Source organism: Pipistrellus hanaki (assembly GCF_964339955.1).
Source record: "Pipistrellus hanaki genome assembly, chromosome: 4".
Classification (NCBI taxonomy): Eukaryota; Metazoa; Chordata; class Mammalia; order Chiroptera; family Vespertilionidae; genus Pipistrellus; species Pipistrellus hanaki.
Window position 1 is genome coordinate 36,712,865 of NC_140506.1, and position 16,498 is coordinate 36,729,362.

The 16,498-nt window shown below is 45.2% G+C and overlaps 1 protein-coding gene across 7 annotated transcripts in view; it reads left to right on the forward strand.

The window, feature by feature from the left end:
• PDE8B (phosphodiesterase 8B) overlaps positions 1 to 16,498 on the forward strand; it is a 260,529-nt gene that overhangs the window by 181,718 nt on the left and 62,313 nt on the right. For 3 of the 7 annotated variants that reach the window (XM_084881266.1, XM_084881268.1, XM_084881263.1), the window contains exons 2-3: positions 3,892 to 3,951; positions 13,902 to 14,092. In XM_084881266.1, the coding sequence (XP_084737392.1) occupies positions 3,925 to 3,951; positions 13,902 to 14,092 (218 nt within the window). In that variant the 5' untranslated portion in view covers positions 3,892 to 3,924. The remainder of the gene's footprint in view (positions 1 to 3,891; positions 3,952 to 13,901; positions 14,093 to 16,498) is intronic. The other 4 variants (XM_084881267.1, XM_084881269.1, XM_084881264.1 and 1 more) reach the window with 2 other exon arrangements.

Below are 16,498 nucleotides of genomic sequence, written 5' to 3' on the forward strand. Positions count from 1 at the left end.
GTGTGTGTATGTATGTATGTATGTGTGTATATATATATATATATATATATATATATATATATATATATGCCTAATATGCAAAGTGCCTCCTTGGTAGTTTGGCTGTGAGTTCAGCCACTCGCTATGACATGCACTCATCACCAGGGGGCAGTGTGGAACAAAGGAATGCCCCAGCCAGCAGCTGGTAGCCTGGGAAGGGAGGCCCTGGCCAGCGGCTGGCAGTGGGCAGGCACTGGGGACCTTACTATACTTGAATTTTGTGCACTGAGCCTCTAGTGTTTTCCGTAAGCCTGAAATTTTCTCTCCCAGCCCTGTCTCTGTATCTTCCTATTCTTCATGACCTACTTGTCTGCACAAAGCCTTCCTTGATCTCCCCACCTTCAAAACTAGAAGTATTATCTCCTTTCTCTCAACTTCTGAGGGAAAATGCATATCAACCACAATCTGAATCTTGCTAAACTATCCAATAAAAGCCAGTGATAGGCATTTGCAAATCAACAAAGACTGAATGAGTTTGCCACTCATAGGTCTTCTGAATGGAAAGATATATTCTTAATTGCATATCCAGGGGCCTATGTTGTCAGCTTGTGACTGGCTAAGGTGAAAGTATTTACACCATAGAATTAGCAAATGCTACAAAACAAGACTATTTATTTCCTTTAAAGAGCCAGTTCATCTGAATGTGAATTGGTGGCCCTGCTACATGTATATATGTTTGTGTGTATGTCACCATGTACAGACAAATACTTGATGCACTATGACTGTTGGACAGGCAGCACTGCACTGTCGGTCAGCAGTCCTTCCTCCTTGGGCTGCTGGGAAAAGCCATGTGGCTGGAGTGGCTAGGAAGCTTGCCGTTCCGCACTATCGTCCCATCCTCCTCTCCTCTCAGGGCCTGGAATTGTGTTACCTATGACCCCACCGCCTTCTTGCTTCCGTGTCCTTGGCAGACATGGTCACTTCCTGGAATCAGAGCTAATATACTAATTGAGGATGTGTGCGTCTGCAGTTGCTCAAAGTTCACTCTTTGAAGTAGCGAATCTTGGCCTGGCTACACAGACATCAGTAAATGGCCTCCTGTTTCTGTTCATAATTGGCCCTTACAAATTGGTGAAATGCAGGCAGTGAGACGCCTGTGTCAGGAACAGAACTCGGCCAACTGCTGCTGTCTGTGAACATACCTGCTGCAGACTCTCCTCCAGCCCTCAGAGCCAGTGAGCAGTGGTTCTGGGTTCTGAGGGGGAGTTGCCCTCCCTTAGGCATGGAAGCCAAGGTCAGATGACTGGGAGGAGGGAAAAAGGAAGCCAAGTGTGGGTCAGGACTAGGGAAGCCAGTAAACGGCAGTGGAGATGTGAGTGGGTGGGAGGAAGGAGAGGAGTAGGGATGGGAGCGGCGGGGTCTGAGAGAGGCCCATGAGCCTTGCTGGGCTCAGCCTCAGGTGGCAGCTTCCTGCTGAGCTGGGTCAGGCAGAGGTTAAAATCCTGGCTGTGGAGAAAGTGGGCCTTTCCTGTCTTTGGGTAGGAAAACAGTGTCTTCTAGACTGGGTGCTCTCTTTCAAACTCCATGCTGTCACGCAGTGGCCATTGCCCGTCTCCCTCTGAGATGACACGGGTAACAGTGCCTAGCACACTGCTGGGACAGAAGGGGCTGGGGGTGGGGTCCCACAGTCATGAGGTATTTAAAATGTTGAGTGTCTTCATGCACGTATTGGTTTCTGACAAAGTCTACAGCACTGCACTGGTTAGATGTGAATTATAATTATTTTTTCAACAGTCATTGCCTTTCTTCCAGCCTTGGCCTTCCAAAGAGACTCCCCCTTTACTTGATTCCTTTAAAGCTTTCATTGATTTCTTATATCATGTGCTTATTTTCTGCCCCTGGATGACCCCTCTGTAAGCATTTTTCTGGAGAAACCATTAGCAGGTGGTCTTGTTAGGACAAAGCTTCTGGGGGGGGGGGGGGTGGTGAGAGTAGTGAACTCGAGAAAGATCACAGAGAGAAAGGGTATCCCAGATTACCAATCAAATCTACCTTGCTACTCCAGATTGGCTTCACTTTTTAATCATTAACTTTTTAGTTTAATAAACTCTGGTAGTGGTGCTGCTTTCAAGGGAGCGTGTCTGTTTTTACAATAAAATCAGCTTTCAGAGTGGAGCTGGGTGGGGCTAGCGTCCCAGTGACGCAGGAGGCCTGGTGATGGGCTCTGTGGTGGAATTCCTCTTGGGCTGTCCGTTGACACTGAGTGCTGGTATTGGCTCAGACACCTGGCAGGACATTGCTTTGCTTAGAGAAACGGGGCGTTCAGAGTGATGCGCTCAACTCGAGTGTGGCACTTTTATCAGGAGACTGCAGAACTTCTCCCTGGTCAAGGGGCTTGGGGCCTTGAGGCCCCGAGCTGGCTTGAGTTGCACCAGGCCTGCTGGAAGGACCCGCTGTCGGAGGCGCCTTGCCAAGCAGAGCAGGGGAGCGAAGCTTTGCCCTCCTGAGAACTCATCACAGGGGCCAGGAGCCTTGGATGACTGTCACCAGGGAGCTCAGAGCTTTCTGCTGGCAGTCTGTGGAGAGGCCAAAGTCCCCCCAGTGTCTTTTCTGCACAGGGGATGCCGGTGGAGGGAGGGGACTCACCCTTACAGAATGAAAAGAATGTCAGCAGCTGGTGGTGATGCTTTGGAGAAAATTCATGCCACCAGGAGTTAAGCACGGGGAGAGGGGAAGAAAGGAGAAAGGTACAATTTTTAGTTCTCAAAGTACAGAGTGTAGGTTTTCCTGTTTGTGTTTTAACGGATAAAGCCTCCTCTCATCCTTGGGTCATTGCTGACGGTGTCCCATCGGACTGACAGGGGCCACCGTAGTGTGTTGAGTACAGATAAGCTCCCAAATAATGAGAGAATCTTCAGCCTCTTGGAGAATCCGTGGAGGGGAGGCCAAGATCTTCAGTGCCATTGTTTAACGACAAGGCAATTTTAGAAGCCCAGGTACAGTGATTAGAAATGCATGCATGGGCTTTGCGCTTGCAGCCAAGGGCAGTCAGACAGCATTGGCCAGTGAGCCACTTAGCTCGTGCCTGAGCCGTGGGGACTTGTGGTCATGCCGGGGCGTTCCTTTTTTCTTTTTCTTTTTTTAAATATATTTTTATTGATTTCAGAGAGGAAGGGAGAGGGAGAGACAGAAACATCAATGATGAGAGTATCACTGATTGGCTGCCTCCTGCTGGGGATCGAGCCCGCAACCCAACCATGTGCCCTTAACTGGAATTGAACCCAGGACCTTCCAGTCTCCAGTCCAGTGCTCTATCCACTGAGCCAAACCAGCTAGGGCCCAGGGCGTTTCTTTGAGGAGATACAGTTGACATGAGTAATATATTCCTAGTAAGCACGGGCAAGAGTAAGCTGTTTATTTCTCATACTGAAGCATGAAGAAAAGAAAAGTAAGATCTAAATATTGGAACACCTCTTAAGCTATAGAAATGCTTTAGCTTCCACACTTGAAATGTTTAGTCTTTTGAATTTTCAGAATAACAGTCTTGCATGGTGCCCACACAGGGTAGGTGCCCTGTAAGTAGTTATTGAATCCAGGTGTTTCCTCCCATAAACCATTACATGCTTGTTGTAAAAAAAACAAAAACAAAAACCCATGCATTTAAAGTAAAAATAACCCGACATTCCACCATTTAGCATTTGGGGATATAACCTCCCAAACATTATTAGTGCATATAAAGGTATGTATCCTCTTCCAAAACCAGGATTGTGTGGACATGGTGTCTTGAAAGCTGTCTCCAGATCAATGAGATGAATCTGTTTAGCATCTGCACAGAGGCATATGTACTATCCTGTGCAAGGAAGAACTTGTCGTTTCATACGTGAGACATCTCATGTGCTGTCCTTTGTTTAGCAGGTGTCTTCTGCGGAGGTACGCATTGGGCCCATGAGACTGACGCAGGATCCGATCCAGGTACGCCTCCATCATGCAGTAGGCGCTTTGTTCCCAGAGCACATGGCTACATGAGCAGCGTCTGAGCGGCCCTTCTGGTACCATGGTAGATAGCCATCCTTGCCCCTACATTCATGCCTGAACATAATACACAGTGTGTACATATGGGTCTTGCTTGCTTTTATTAAAGTCATACTAGAGAAATCAATTTTTTTTTTTTTGCAGACTTAAACATTGCCCTATTTTGAGCCTAAATATGGTTGCATGATGGACTATGAAGGAGAACAACTCTTCCACCACAAAATTAGTCTGCCCCAATCCTGCTGCAGCTGGGAAGGGAAGGAGTGTACATGCTGAAGGGCGGGGCTCTGCCTGAGCCACAGCTGGGTGTGAATCCTGGCTCTGCCTTTAGCCAGCTGCGGCACCTTGCATATATTGCTCCATTTCTCTGCCCAGGGCCCTGTGTGGGAAGTGGAGATAATGCCTCTCCCATAAGGAATTAGGAGCTAAATGGAATAGCAACCTAGAAGACTGACTGGCCATGAAAGGTGCTCAATTAAAGATAACTGTTGTTTGCTGGGAAGAGAAAAATGACAAAAGGCTCCCCTTTCTTGTCCCATGTGGCTAGAGCCAGGCGGCCTTCTGGGCTCTAACACCCAGGGAACAGCAGGGGTGCCCTCCCTCCAGGCCCTCCAGCTCCCCACGGCCCCTTCAGGGATCTTTTAGAGAATTGCTACCCCCCTCTGTGTACACATCGTCCTGGTAGGTCTAAATAAGTGAACCTCCTCCGCGCTAACCTCCTTCTGTGGCTTGTTAGCACCAGGAAGCTTGTCCTGCACTTGGGACAAGTGAAGATGCAGTGGAGATATAAACACATCAAGTGGCATGTAAATGGAAGTGAAAACCAACCAAGGAAATGTATTGTTTGATTTATGAGCAAATGGAAAAGAAAACAAGGTTTTACCGTTGCTTGGAAAAGGAAATGCAAATCTTGGGAAAGGGGGAAAAAAAACACAAAAGGAAGAGATTTAAGCTTGGGAAATTTTGATGAAAACAAAATTAGGAGAAGGGGGGGTAGAAAGAGAGAGTGAGAGAGATATTTACTAAAATAAACACAAGCCACAATTGTCTGTATAGAATACAAACAAGTGGAAAATTCCAGTAATCATTCTGTGTGCACGCACTTCATAGTCCATTTTGAATAGAGGCAATGACAAGGGATCTAATAACAGTATTTATTCCCAAAACAACTTCCAGAATATTTCTTGGGGTTGTTATAGTTTTCTAGATCTGTTTGTTTAATTTACTTACATTTTTGCCCCGTGCTTATTGGCAATGAATGCTCATGATAAGGAAGTTTCTCTTTTTTTAAAGATGTAATTTGTCAAATTGTAAAGTATTTCAAATATTCATAAAGTTTACATGTATATACCCATATGCACTTCTTTCAAATACTGACAGTATACTCTGTCTGAAAAAAACTCAGAAACAAGAGACTACAGACACTGTTTAAGCCCTTATTTATTCTTTTGCCTCCCTAAGAGTAACTTCTATTTGGAGGTTGATTATGATAGGCATTTGTATATGTATTCTATACATGTATGCATAATATTTTGTCTTAAATATTTTTTGCTTTATTTGAAAGCTAACAGGCTGTATGCATCATTCTGGAATTTTTATTTAACATTGTTTTGCTGTCATATATAAGAATAGATGGTCTAATCTAAGGTCCCTGATTTACTCCTTTGTTTTTCTAAGAGTTTTATAGTTTTAGCTCTGTGGTCCATTTGGAGTTAGTTTTTGTATGTGGTGTGAGGTAGGGCTTTATTCTTTTGCATGTGGATATCTAGTTGTCCCAGTCGCTTCTATGGGTTAATATTCTTTTCCTGTTGCATTGTCTTGGCACCTTTGTCAAAATTCAACTGACCATAATTATGAGTGTTCATTTCTGGACACTGTCTTTGAGATATGAGTCCCACAACTTTCTCCTTACCTTTCGAGATTGTTTTGGCTTTGTCCTTTGCATCTTCATATGAATTTAAGGACCAGTTTGTTAATTTTGGGGTGGAGGGGACCAGTTGGAATTTTTGTAATGGTTGCTGTAAATCTATACATCAATTTTGAGTTATTACAATGTTAATGTTATGTCTTTCAATCATTAATATAAATGTCTTTCTTAATTTCATTTTGATGGAATGGTCTCTTCATTGCTACGGTATAGAAGTACATTTTATTTTTGTATATTGATGTTGTATTCTGCAACCTTGCTGAACTCTTATTAGCTCTTACAGTTTTTTGTAGATTTCTTAGGATTTTCTATATACAAAATCTATCATTATTCTTTTCTAGTCTAAATGCTTCTTTTATCTTATTTTAGTTGCCTAATTATCTTGCTGAAACCTCCAAAATAAAATAATGGTGTGCTTACTTTTATAAGATAAGGTACTTCCAGATCTTTTCTCAAAGTGGCTGTATCATTTTATACTCCTACAAGCAATAAGGGAGTTCTGGTTACTCCAAATCCTTAGTTGTATTTGATGTTTCAGTCTCTTGATTTTAGCTGATCTAGTGGGTGAGTAATAACTTCTTATGGTTAAATTTTCATTTTTTCATCGCTTTTTTGTTTTGATATTAGCCATTTCTTTATCTTCTTTTGTGAATGTTTGGTTAGATCTTCTGCCTATTTTTATTGGGTTGACTTTTTCAAAGTAATTGAGTTATGGTAGTTCTTTACATATTCTTATTACAAGTCCTTTATCAGATTTTGAGAACATTTTCTTCCAACCTGTGGCTTTTCTATTCATGTTCATAAGTCTGGCTTTAGAGCAAAATTCTTAATTTTGTCTAATCATAGTCTAATTCAGCACTTCTTTTATGGTCATTACTTTTTGTGTTCCAGGAATCTTGACCTATTCGCAGGTTGAGAAGATAATTTTTCTTCTAGAAATGTTTTAACTTTTAATTTTAGATCTATATTCTATGTCAAGTTTATTTTTGTGTATGGTGTGATATGGAGATCAAGGCTCATTTCTTTTCTCATATTGATGTCAACCTGTTCCAGCTCTACTTGTTGAAAAGACTATACATCCCTTACTCCATTAAATTGCTTTGATGCCTTTGTTACTGATACTGCTAATATTCTCACCTGAGGATATGTTTTTTATTGATTGTTGTAGCACTCTCATTCTAGGGGTAATGATATCTAGTGTTGCTTTTTTTGTGTGTGCTCCTACCGCTGACATTGCAACCGTCTTAAAAAACAAAAAAAAAAAAAAAAAACTATACTATGTTCTGGTGCCTTCGGTTTTGTTTTTGTTTTTGCTTTCTTGGAGGAAAATATCCTGTTATTCACTGGCATGTCAAAAATGTTAATTAGCTACATCAACCAGAGCCCTTGGGGCTTGGGAGGAACTTGTGTGATAAGAACATTTTGGGACGTGAGTCTGAGTTCACCAGGGGAAACTTGCTCCCACAGGAGGAGCTGGCGCTGTTAGGAGGGGGACGGTGGAAGTGTGTCAGGGAGAAGCTCAGTGGGGGCTGGAGAGTCTGTCTCTCCTGGTGCGTGGCTGTGACTCACAACACAAGTCATATTTTCCAGTCTTGGCAAGGAGATAAAAAAAAAATTAGGGGAAATATTATGAGGCACTAGATTCACATCAACATGATAACATCTGAAAATCAAGTGGCCTTTTCTTCATCAGCGCCTGAGGCACAGTTACTCCCCCAGGATGTAGAATCGATGTGTTTCTGCTTAGAGTGCTCACCTCCTCCCCTCACACTGGCCTTTCCAACTGCACGTGGAAACGGAGCTCGCAGCTGTGACCTAAGGTTTTTCCTAGCAAGGCAGCACTTCCCTTTAAATCTCATTCTCCCATCTGCATGGACATGGGCTTTTCTCGAATGTTATATAGTGGAGATTTTATATGTCAGAAATCATGTGGCCTCATGAGGGTCTGTTCCTCACGTATTGAGTGAAATGACCGAGTGATGGAGACACTCGGGCTCGATGACTTGCTGGGGTCATTGTTTCCCCTCCTGTCTGTCCTCAGTGCTGCTGCCATGTGTCCTCTGCCTAAACCAGCCAGGCTGGTGGAGCCACAGAGTTGGTAGGAACTGGGTCCTATGTTTTAGGGGGTAAAAATAAAACTGTCAGAGAGGAGGTTACTGAACATAATGGTTACCCAGCTCTGGGGTCAGGCCGACCTCTGTTCACATCTTGCTAGCTGTGTGGCTGTGGGCGAATCTCTTAGCCATTTCAAGCCTGTTTCCATAGCTGTAAAATGGAGGTAACGCCTGCTTCCAAAGAATGTGTGACAGCGTTATTGCATAAGACATTTAAAGCACTTTAAGTGTAATGGCTGGCCCCTCGAAAATCCTCAGGCTTTACCTGATATTGGCATCACTTTCCTAGGGACACTGAAGGAAAGCTTCCAAGACATTGTTAGCCCTCCACAGAACTGAGCCCCCTATCGGATCAAATTGATCAGTTCTTTAGTATTATGTGGATACAACGCACATGTGGTTGATCTATGCATGTGGTCTATTCTAGAAACTCCCTGTTACCCAGTTTTGCTTAAAGCCCAACCAGATATTCTGAAAATTGGGTGTTTAATAGTTGATATTTGTGATCCATTTGGAGATGTGTAGACACACCTTTATTTAAAGGACACTGGTCATAGTGAGCATTTATATCATCATCTTTAGGTTAAGGGAAAGTTAGTTTTGTCTCCACCTTTTTCCTAATTAGGCTTCACCAGCGGGAAGTTTCATTCTAACTTAGCTATCAAAGATAGATTACTGCTATTCTTGAAACAATATTTTTCAGCACCTTGGGATGGTACAAGGTTTCTAGCAAAACCAGGGAACAGCAGGGGGCGCCGTGAAAAGTTTGTGGAGGAGGAGCTGGGGCACATGGGTCCAGGCTGGCTTTGGGAAGTCACCGTCCTCATCTGTTGAATCAGGGTTCATGGAGCACCCCAGGAGTCCCTTCCTGTCGGAGAACTCCTGAGAGTCCTGGCCCCTGTTCCTGTGATTGCCCCTGGGAGCCCCCCAGTCTCCTGCAGTCTGCAGCCTCTCACACCAGAGCCCTGCCCTGCATGCTCCTGGCCTTACCCTTTATCATTCCAGCTTGGGCTGGAAGAGGGTTTCAAGAAGGGTTAGATGGTAGCACTTGCTCTGTACAGTTCCAATGTGCACATATTTCAGAGTTTAATTTAATAACACCAGACCACCAGTAGCATGCTTCAGACTGTGGGACATGGGTGTTGTGACTGGAAATAACCGCATAAGCAGGGACTTTGCTGCTAGCTCTTCCATCCCCACAGACCTGTAGGTAACAGATGTGCAGTGTGGTCAGCGACCAATCACATCACCTTCTTCAGCATCTCTGTGATGGGTCGCTGCCCAGCTGCTCCCTCAGTTCAAGCACAGACGGCAGATGTGCAGGGCTGCCCACCCTGTCTCCATGACCATACCCACGGCATTGCGCAGACATAGATCATCGAAAGGGGGGACTAGCCAACAAACATGAACGTGCAGCCAAGAAATGAACAGTGACTGTGGCAGAAGTGAATTTTTGAACTGAATGTAAATGGGGTTAGAGGAGAAACACGCCCAGTGTGGGCATGTTGATAACTGCTGCCTTTGAGAGATTCCAGACAGCTCGCTAGAGGGAGTTAGTCAAAGTAAGTTTACTGAAATAAAGAAAAACGGTGGTGACCAGAAGGATGAAATGTCACAGGAAGTGACGCCAGCAAAAAAACTGCACAGGAGTTCACTAATGGAGCTTCACTAAGGGATGTTTTGTGACATTAGAAATACAGAGGACACAACGTTGGGAGCCGATCTGAACTCGGGAGTTTGTAATTCAGTGAAGCATAGAGACGACTTTCTGTTAGCTCGGGAGTTGAATTATTGAGAAGTCACGGTTGGCAGGAGGAGGGGGCGCACCACCGCAAGCAGGACCGCAGCGGGAAGCAGCAGGGTTGGTCCGGAGAGGGGGAGAGTGAGGGGAGATGTAGGCGAGAGCCTTCATTGTGGTTTCTGTGGGAAGGACCGGTGCGGCAGGTAGGCAGGTTCGGCTGGTCTGAGTCATTTCGGGGCTGTCTGGGGCCAATGAGTGGCCCCTGGCTGTCTGGCCCTGGCCCCGGTGCAGAGCGGTGGACGCGGTAAAAGAGGTGATGGGTAGGGGCACTGATGGGTTTGCCATGGAAAGTGCATTCCCAGCCGGCCCGGGTCAGGCAGGCTCTAGACATCAAAGCATCAGAAACGCAGAAAACAACAAGGCATGAAAAATACAGCTCCCCACTTCCAATCAGCCTTGTAAGTTTCCATGTGAAATCCAGATTACGTTCCTAAAATGACCCATGAGGCCTTACCAGAATCTAGCCCTGGGCCGTGAACTTGACTCTTTCCCACCCTCCCCGCCTCGCATCCGCCCCTGTCGTGCTGGCTTCTCTGCAGTTCCCTGAGCTCAGCAGGCGAGCTTCCCACTGTGGGGCCCACGGAACTGTCCCCTGAGCTCGGAATGCTTTCCTTCGGACATGGACTTCGTTTACTTTTCTGCTTCCTTCAGGCATTTGCTTGTCTGTTGCTTTCTTAGTGAAACCTGCCCTAACCACCTACTAATCCTGCCAGCAACAAGCCAGTCTTTCTTTTTTTTAAAATTTTTTTTCTTTATTGATTAAAGCATTACATATGTATCCTTATTGCCCCATTGCCCGTCCTTCTCATGCCCTCACTCCCCACCCCCTAGTGTCTGTGTTCATTGGTTAGGCTTATATGCATGCATACAAGTCCTTTGGTTGATCTCTCCCTCTTACCCCCACCCTCCCCTGCCTTCCCTCTGAGATTTGATGGTCTGATCGATGCTTCTCTATCTCTGGATCTGTTTTCATCAATTTATAGTGTTCATTATATTCCACAAATGAGTGAGATCATGTGATACTTACCTTTCTCTTGACTGGCTTATTTCACTTAGCAGAATGCTTTCCAGTTCCATCCATGCTGTTGCAAATGTTAAGAATTCCTTCTTTTTTTATAGCAGGGTAGTATTCTATTGTGTAGATGTACCACAGTTTTTTAATCCACTCATCTGCTGATGGGCACTTAGGCTGTTTCCAAATCTTAGCTATTATAAATTGTGCTGCTATGGCCAAACCGGTTTAGCTCAATGGATAGAGTGTCGCCTGCAGACTGAAAGGTCCCAGGCTCCATTCCGGTCATGGGCATGTACCTTGGTTGTGGGCACATCCCCAGTAGGGGGTGTGCAAGAGGCAGCTGATTGAGGACTCTCTCTCTCATCGACATTTCTAACTCTCTATACCACTCTCATCCTCTCTGTAAAAAATAAATAAAATATATTAATAAAAAAACTGTGCTGCTATGAACATATGCATATAGGGGTGCATATATCCTTTCTGAATGGTGTTTCTGGTTTCTTAGGATATAGTTCTAGAAGTGGGATCACTCACTGGGTCAAATGGGAGTTCCATTTTTAGTTTTTTGAGGAAACACCATACTGTTCTCCACAGTGGCTGTACCAGTCTGCTTTCCCACCAACAAGCCACACCCTGCTCCACAGATGTTACACAGCGCTCATCACTTTCATTAACCCATACCATGTGCTTACTTATTGTACCATTGTTTATTGCTTGTCCATCCACCACTACACTGAAAAGGATCTTTTTTTTTCATTCGTGGGCATACTCTAAGCAATTAAAAACAGTGTCTGACAGAGTAGGCACTCAGGAAATTTTAGCTGAATAATGACATTATTGTTCTGAAAGTGGGACTCTCCAGTTTTTGAAGAACACATAAGACCTGCGAAGTTAATACCTGTGATGATGCCCGGCATGGGAAGGTGGTTGTGTTCTTATTGGGTTAGTCAAATACTGAGGCACAGTGGTATAAAGGAAGCATAAAGCACTGGTCTCTTGCTTAGCAATCCATAAATCAGCCAGACCACTGAGAGCCAAGAAGTTTTGTCACCGATTCCGACTTTTAGGCTCTGCATATCGAGTTTCTCATGTTAATAGCACAGCTCCACACGTAAAGGGCTATTGCCTTTTTGCACGAAGCTGTTTATTCTGCCCGGCTTTGTTCACTGCAGCTCCCTCAGTAGTGATTGCATGTGAAGGGTTTCCTTTCGCTATCAAAATCCACAAGGCTGTGCCCTTCACGTCTCTTGGAAGAGTCACCTCCCACTTCTTCCTAGAAGTAGCTCTGTGGCCCAAGGATTTTAGGAGCACCCGGGACTGAGGAGGGACTGACCCTGGCCCAGAGAGGGCCCTTAATAAGTGTGGCTGCCTTGTGATTTCAAGCCACATGCTAAGAAGGAAATGTCAAAGTCATGCTGAAAAGTATTATTTTTCTGGAACATGGCTTTCAGAAAACAGGAAGTGATTCAGTGTAAAACTAATGACATTGATGATACAGCCAAGTATTTCATGATGGTAAGGAATTATTGGAGAGGTTTAGGTGTGAACTGTATTGTGGGTTTTTAAAATTTTAATTATATTTTTTCCATCACCATTTATCCCCTCTTCCACCTTCACCCACGCCCTGCGGTCACCACACTGTTGTCCATGTTCATGAGTTTAGGAGATGCATGGCTGTGAGGGAAGGAGAGAGGGAGGAGAAGGGGTGGGCGTGTTCTAGGGGAGGAAGAACACACACTAGGATCTCTTTTATTTGTTATTGATTTTTAGAGGCGGGGAGTGGGGAGGGGAGGGAAAAAGAACGAGAAATAGATATGAGAGCAGAACCTTAATCAGCTGCCTCCTGCATGCCCCCCTACCAGGGGTCAAACCTACAACCTGGCATGGGCCCTGACCAGGAATCAAACCAACCTTTTGGTGCACAGGACTATGCCCAACCAACCGAACTACCCCAGCCAGGGCACGACCTTCATTTTGAGGGCTTTTAAAGGCTGGGCATTTAGGTCTTGGGGGAGTCTCTCAATAGAGCATTCATCAGCTTTATGCTGTTGTACCAAAATGAGATTTAGTCTCTTAACTTCATCTGTGCTTGGGTGTGGTTGGCAAATGGCACCATATGTGGTTTTTCAATTGGACCTGTTGCTGGGATGTAGTCTTGTTCCTACTGATAGTAAATACTTCTTGCATTTTGCAGAAACCCCTACAAGTAGTTATCCTTTCTCCATCAAATATTTACTGAGCAGCTAGTACTAAGTGCCAGCCCATTGCAGGCATGGGGGTACAGCAGAGAAGGAGATTAGGAAGTTCTTTGCTGACCCAAAGTTTAATTCTAGTGGAGAAGATAGACTATAAGCAAGTAAACAAATGAACAAGTTCAGGTGAGGGTAAGGCTGCCTCTGGCGGCCAGAGAGTCTGGATCCCGCAGCCCAGGGAGGAAGAGGGGAGCACGGTGTACAGTACTGCCACCTTCTTTTCATTGCTGGGACTGCACCCAGGTTGGCTCCATCACTTTCACGGTTCATGATTATTCATTCCATATTACGGCAAGAGTTGGTGTTAGAATTAGTTTTCCAGGTTGTTTTGAATCCCTTTCCTTTCTTATATCTTTATATGGGTTTAAGTCCCAAGTTCAGAGAGGTGGCCTCCAGGTACCATGAGGCAAACACCACCTGCACCAGAGCCCAAGAGGTGCCAGGGTCTAACCTGTGCTGAGTATCCTGTTCATCATTTCACCGCCTTATCTGCTTAAAAACAAAGCCTCTTGGGAAATTAAAAGTAAATAACCACCAGCAGCATGACTGAGCACCTATTCCGTGCTCATTCAAGTCTCTCCACAGGCTGCATGGTGCTGCTGCTCTCACACCTGGCAGAGGAGAGCTGTGGGCCCAGAGAGGAAATGCTTGTTCAGAGACACACTGGAAGCTGTTGGAGGAGCTGGGATTCGAACCCAGGCAGCTTCCCTCCAGAGGCCTGTTTTTAATGCCGTCTCTAAGGATGATGACTGCTGTTAAGGTGCTTCTATCTGTGTTCCAGGTTTTGCTGATCTTTGCCAAGGAGGACAGTCAGAGTGATGGATTCTGGTGGGCCTGTGACAGAGCCGGCTTCAGATGCAATATCGCCCGGACTCCAGAGTCAGCCCTTGAATGCTTTCTGGATAAACATCATGAAATTATTGTGATTGATCACAGACATGCTCGGAACTTCGATGCAGAGGCTGTGTGCAGGTACCTTCCTTCCTTAATCTCATATGCTTAGTAGATGTCCACTTAGCCTGAAATGAGTTCATTGGTAAGTGTCTTTAGTTCCATCTCATAGGTTTCTAAAGTACTTGTTGATGTTCCTAAGCCTTTTATTCAGCTTTCTGTGATGAAAGCTGTAGCTCCGCCTATAGATTTATCACGCCTTTTCTATTTTTTTTGCATTTGAGTTCCAATGTATTTAGAGGTGTGAGCTGGGTGCTACTGAAAACTGCAGGATTCTTCTCTCTCCCCACCCCCTGAGTTTTTGCTCATGTTTCTCTCTCAATCTCTCTCTCTCTCTCTCTCTCTCTCTCTCTCTCTCTCTCTCTCTCTCTCACACACACACACACACACACACACACACACACACTAAAATTCACACAGTTCTTATTATACAGATACGGTTTGGATGTAAACCAGATACTCTAATCTTAATTATTCTGCACCAAAATGAGCATCAGAAATGTGTGAAATATACATTTTCCCCTGCCTGACACAGATGGGTGGATCCGACAGCAGTCACTGGTCGAAGGCAGCCACTTTGCAGCTGGAGAGAATCTTCCCGGGACCCAAAGCCCCACTTGTTTACAGAAACGCTTGCTCCGGGGAGGAAACGCATGCCTGATCATAAATAAACGCAGCCCTCAGAGTTCGCGCTGGATGAACCGATCCCTGTAGCAGAAGTGGAATGCTTTGAAGCTAGACAGGAAGAGGTCACTAATTAAATGCTAGGCCAGGGCGGACTCCAATCACATATGGAGCTGGAATTTTCTTGAAAATAGTAAATGGCGTGAAAGGTAGGGGTCTGGCCTCTTAGAGCCGTGGGTACCCTGACGACAAACGAGGGGAAGCTTCTCATCTCGGGCATCGCTTTGCTAGTCTCTGACAGTTTTCCGTTTCCCAAAGCGTTTTCCTTAAGGAACCCATTTTAAAATGTCTTATTGGTCTCAAGTGATTTTATCTTCCTGCGTTGGAATATTTGCCTGACTATTATGTATATTCATAAATAAGATGTATCATCAACGATTTGGAGGATATTTTTGGTGATTAGGAGCATTTCTCCTTTTTAAGTGATTTTCAGGATAGAACTGGGTCCTTGGTAATTAAGTTTGTCTTCTTTCCCTTGTCTTGACTGATTTTGTGATAGACACTACAGTCCTTTGTGCATACATAGATTGATTTAAGAAGAGCTTCAGGTGTAAAAGGAAAGAATTAATGGGAAGACTTCTTTTAATTCAGGCAAAGACCCATTTTAGCAGCATGGCATTACAATCTTCCTGGGATAGAAAGAAATGGAGTTCTGTTTCCTAATACGTGTACGTCTGTCTTGGCGGCACAGAAAAGCAATGGGGTCTATGCAGTGCAGAAGCTGGGTGCGTGCCTGCTGGCAGGCTTACTGCTGTCACTGGTCACCTTGAGGGTCCCCGATTCCTGACTGCCTGACTGCCAGGACGTGTTCCCTAGGATGAGCTGGGGACATGCTCCCAGAAAATGTGCCCTCTGTTGTCACCTGTGGCCCAGGACCCCTGGCTTTCGAGCTAGACTGGATCTTAGCTTCACACACTCCTTGGAGCCCTGCCCTGTGGGTCCCCAGGCCCCCCCCCCCCTTAGTCCTCTCAACCGGGAAGAGATCCAGGTGCCTCTGACCACACCAGTTCCTCTGGAGGACTGAGAGGGAAGAGGGAAGCAGCAGGAAGCAATCCCCAAACCGGAAGCCAGTCTCAGAGAAGCTAAGCAGAGTGTGCTCCAGTCCAGTTACGTTCCTAGCAGAGTTTGAGCCTCTTGCCTATGGCCCACTCCTTTGAATATAGCCCAGAAGGTATGCTTGGTGTCTCACTGGGGAGGAAGAGAATGAAGGAAGGTGAGAAGTGCTTGGAAGTTTCCTGAGATTAGAGCTCATGCTGTTTTTTGTTTGTTTGTTTGTTTGTTTTTCATTAGGTGCTAAGTGGTACTTCTGCTGAGAATTCAGTAGGCTACTAGGTAGAAAATACGGGTAGCTTCACTTCGCCAGGACTGTCCTGTGTGCTGCCTGGGAAGTCTGTGCTCACATTGGAGACTATTAGTGCCTCACAGGGAGATCAGGCGCTGTCGGCAAAGGTATTTGCCATCAACTAGTTATGCACCAGGGGAGCCTGCACTTCCCAGGAAGACGGCAGCTGGTCATTTTCTCAAGCCTTCTACCCACACAGAGGGAGGCCTCAAGGAATAGGAAACGGGGAAGGGACATTTTTGAAAAAGGTTAGGAAATTCTGGAGTCAAAGAGGATCAAGCAGTCTGAGCTGGCTGTCCCTGGGAGAGCAGTCCTGCAAACATGTTGACATGGAGAGGACCTGAAACCCCAGTAGCTAGAAAGAAAACTAATGCATGTTGTTTCACAAATTATTCGGGAGC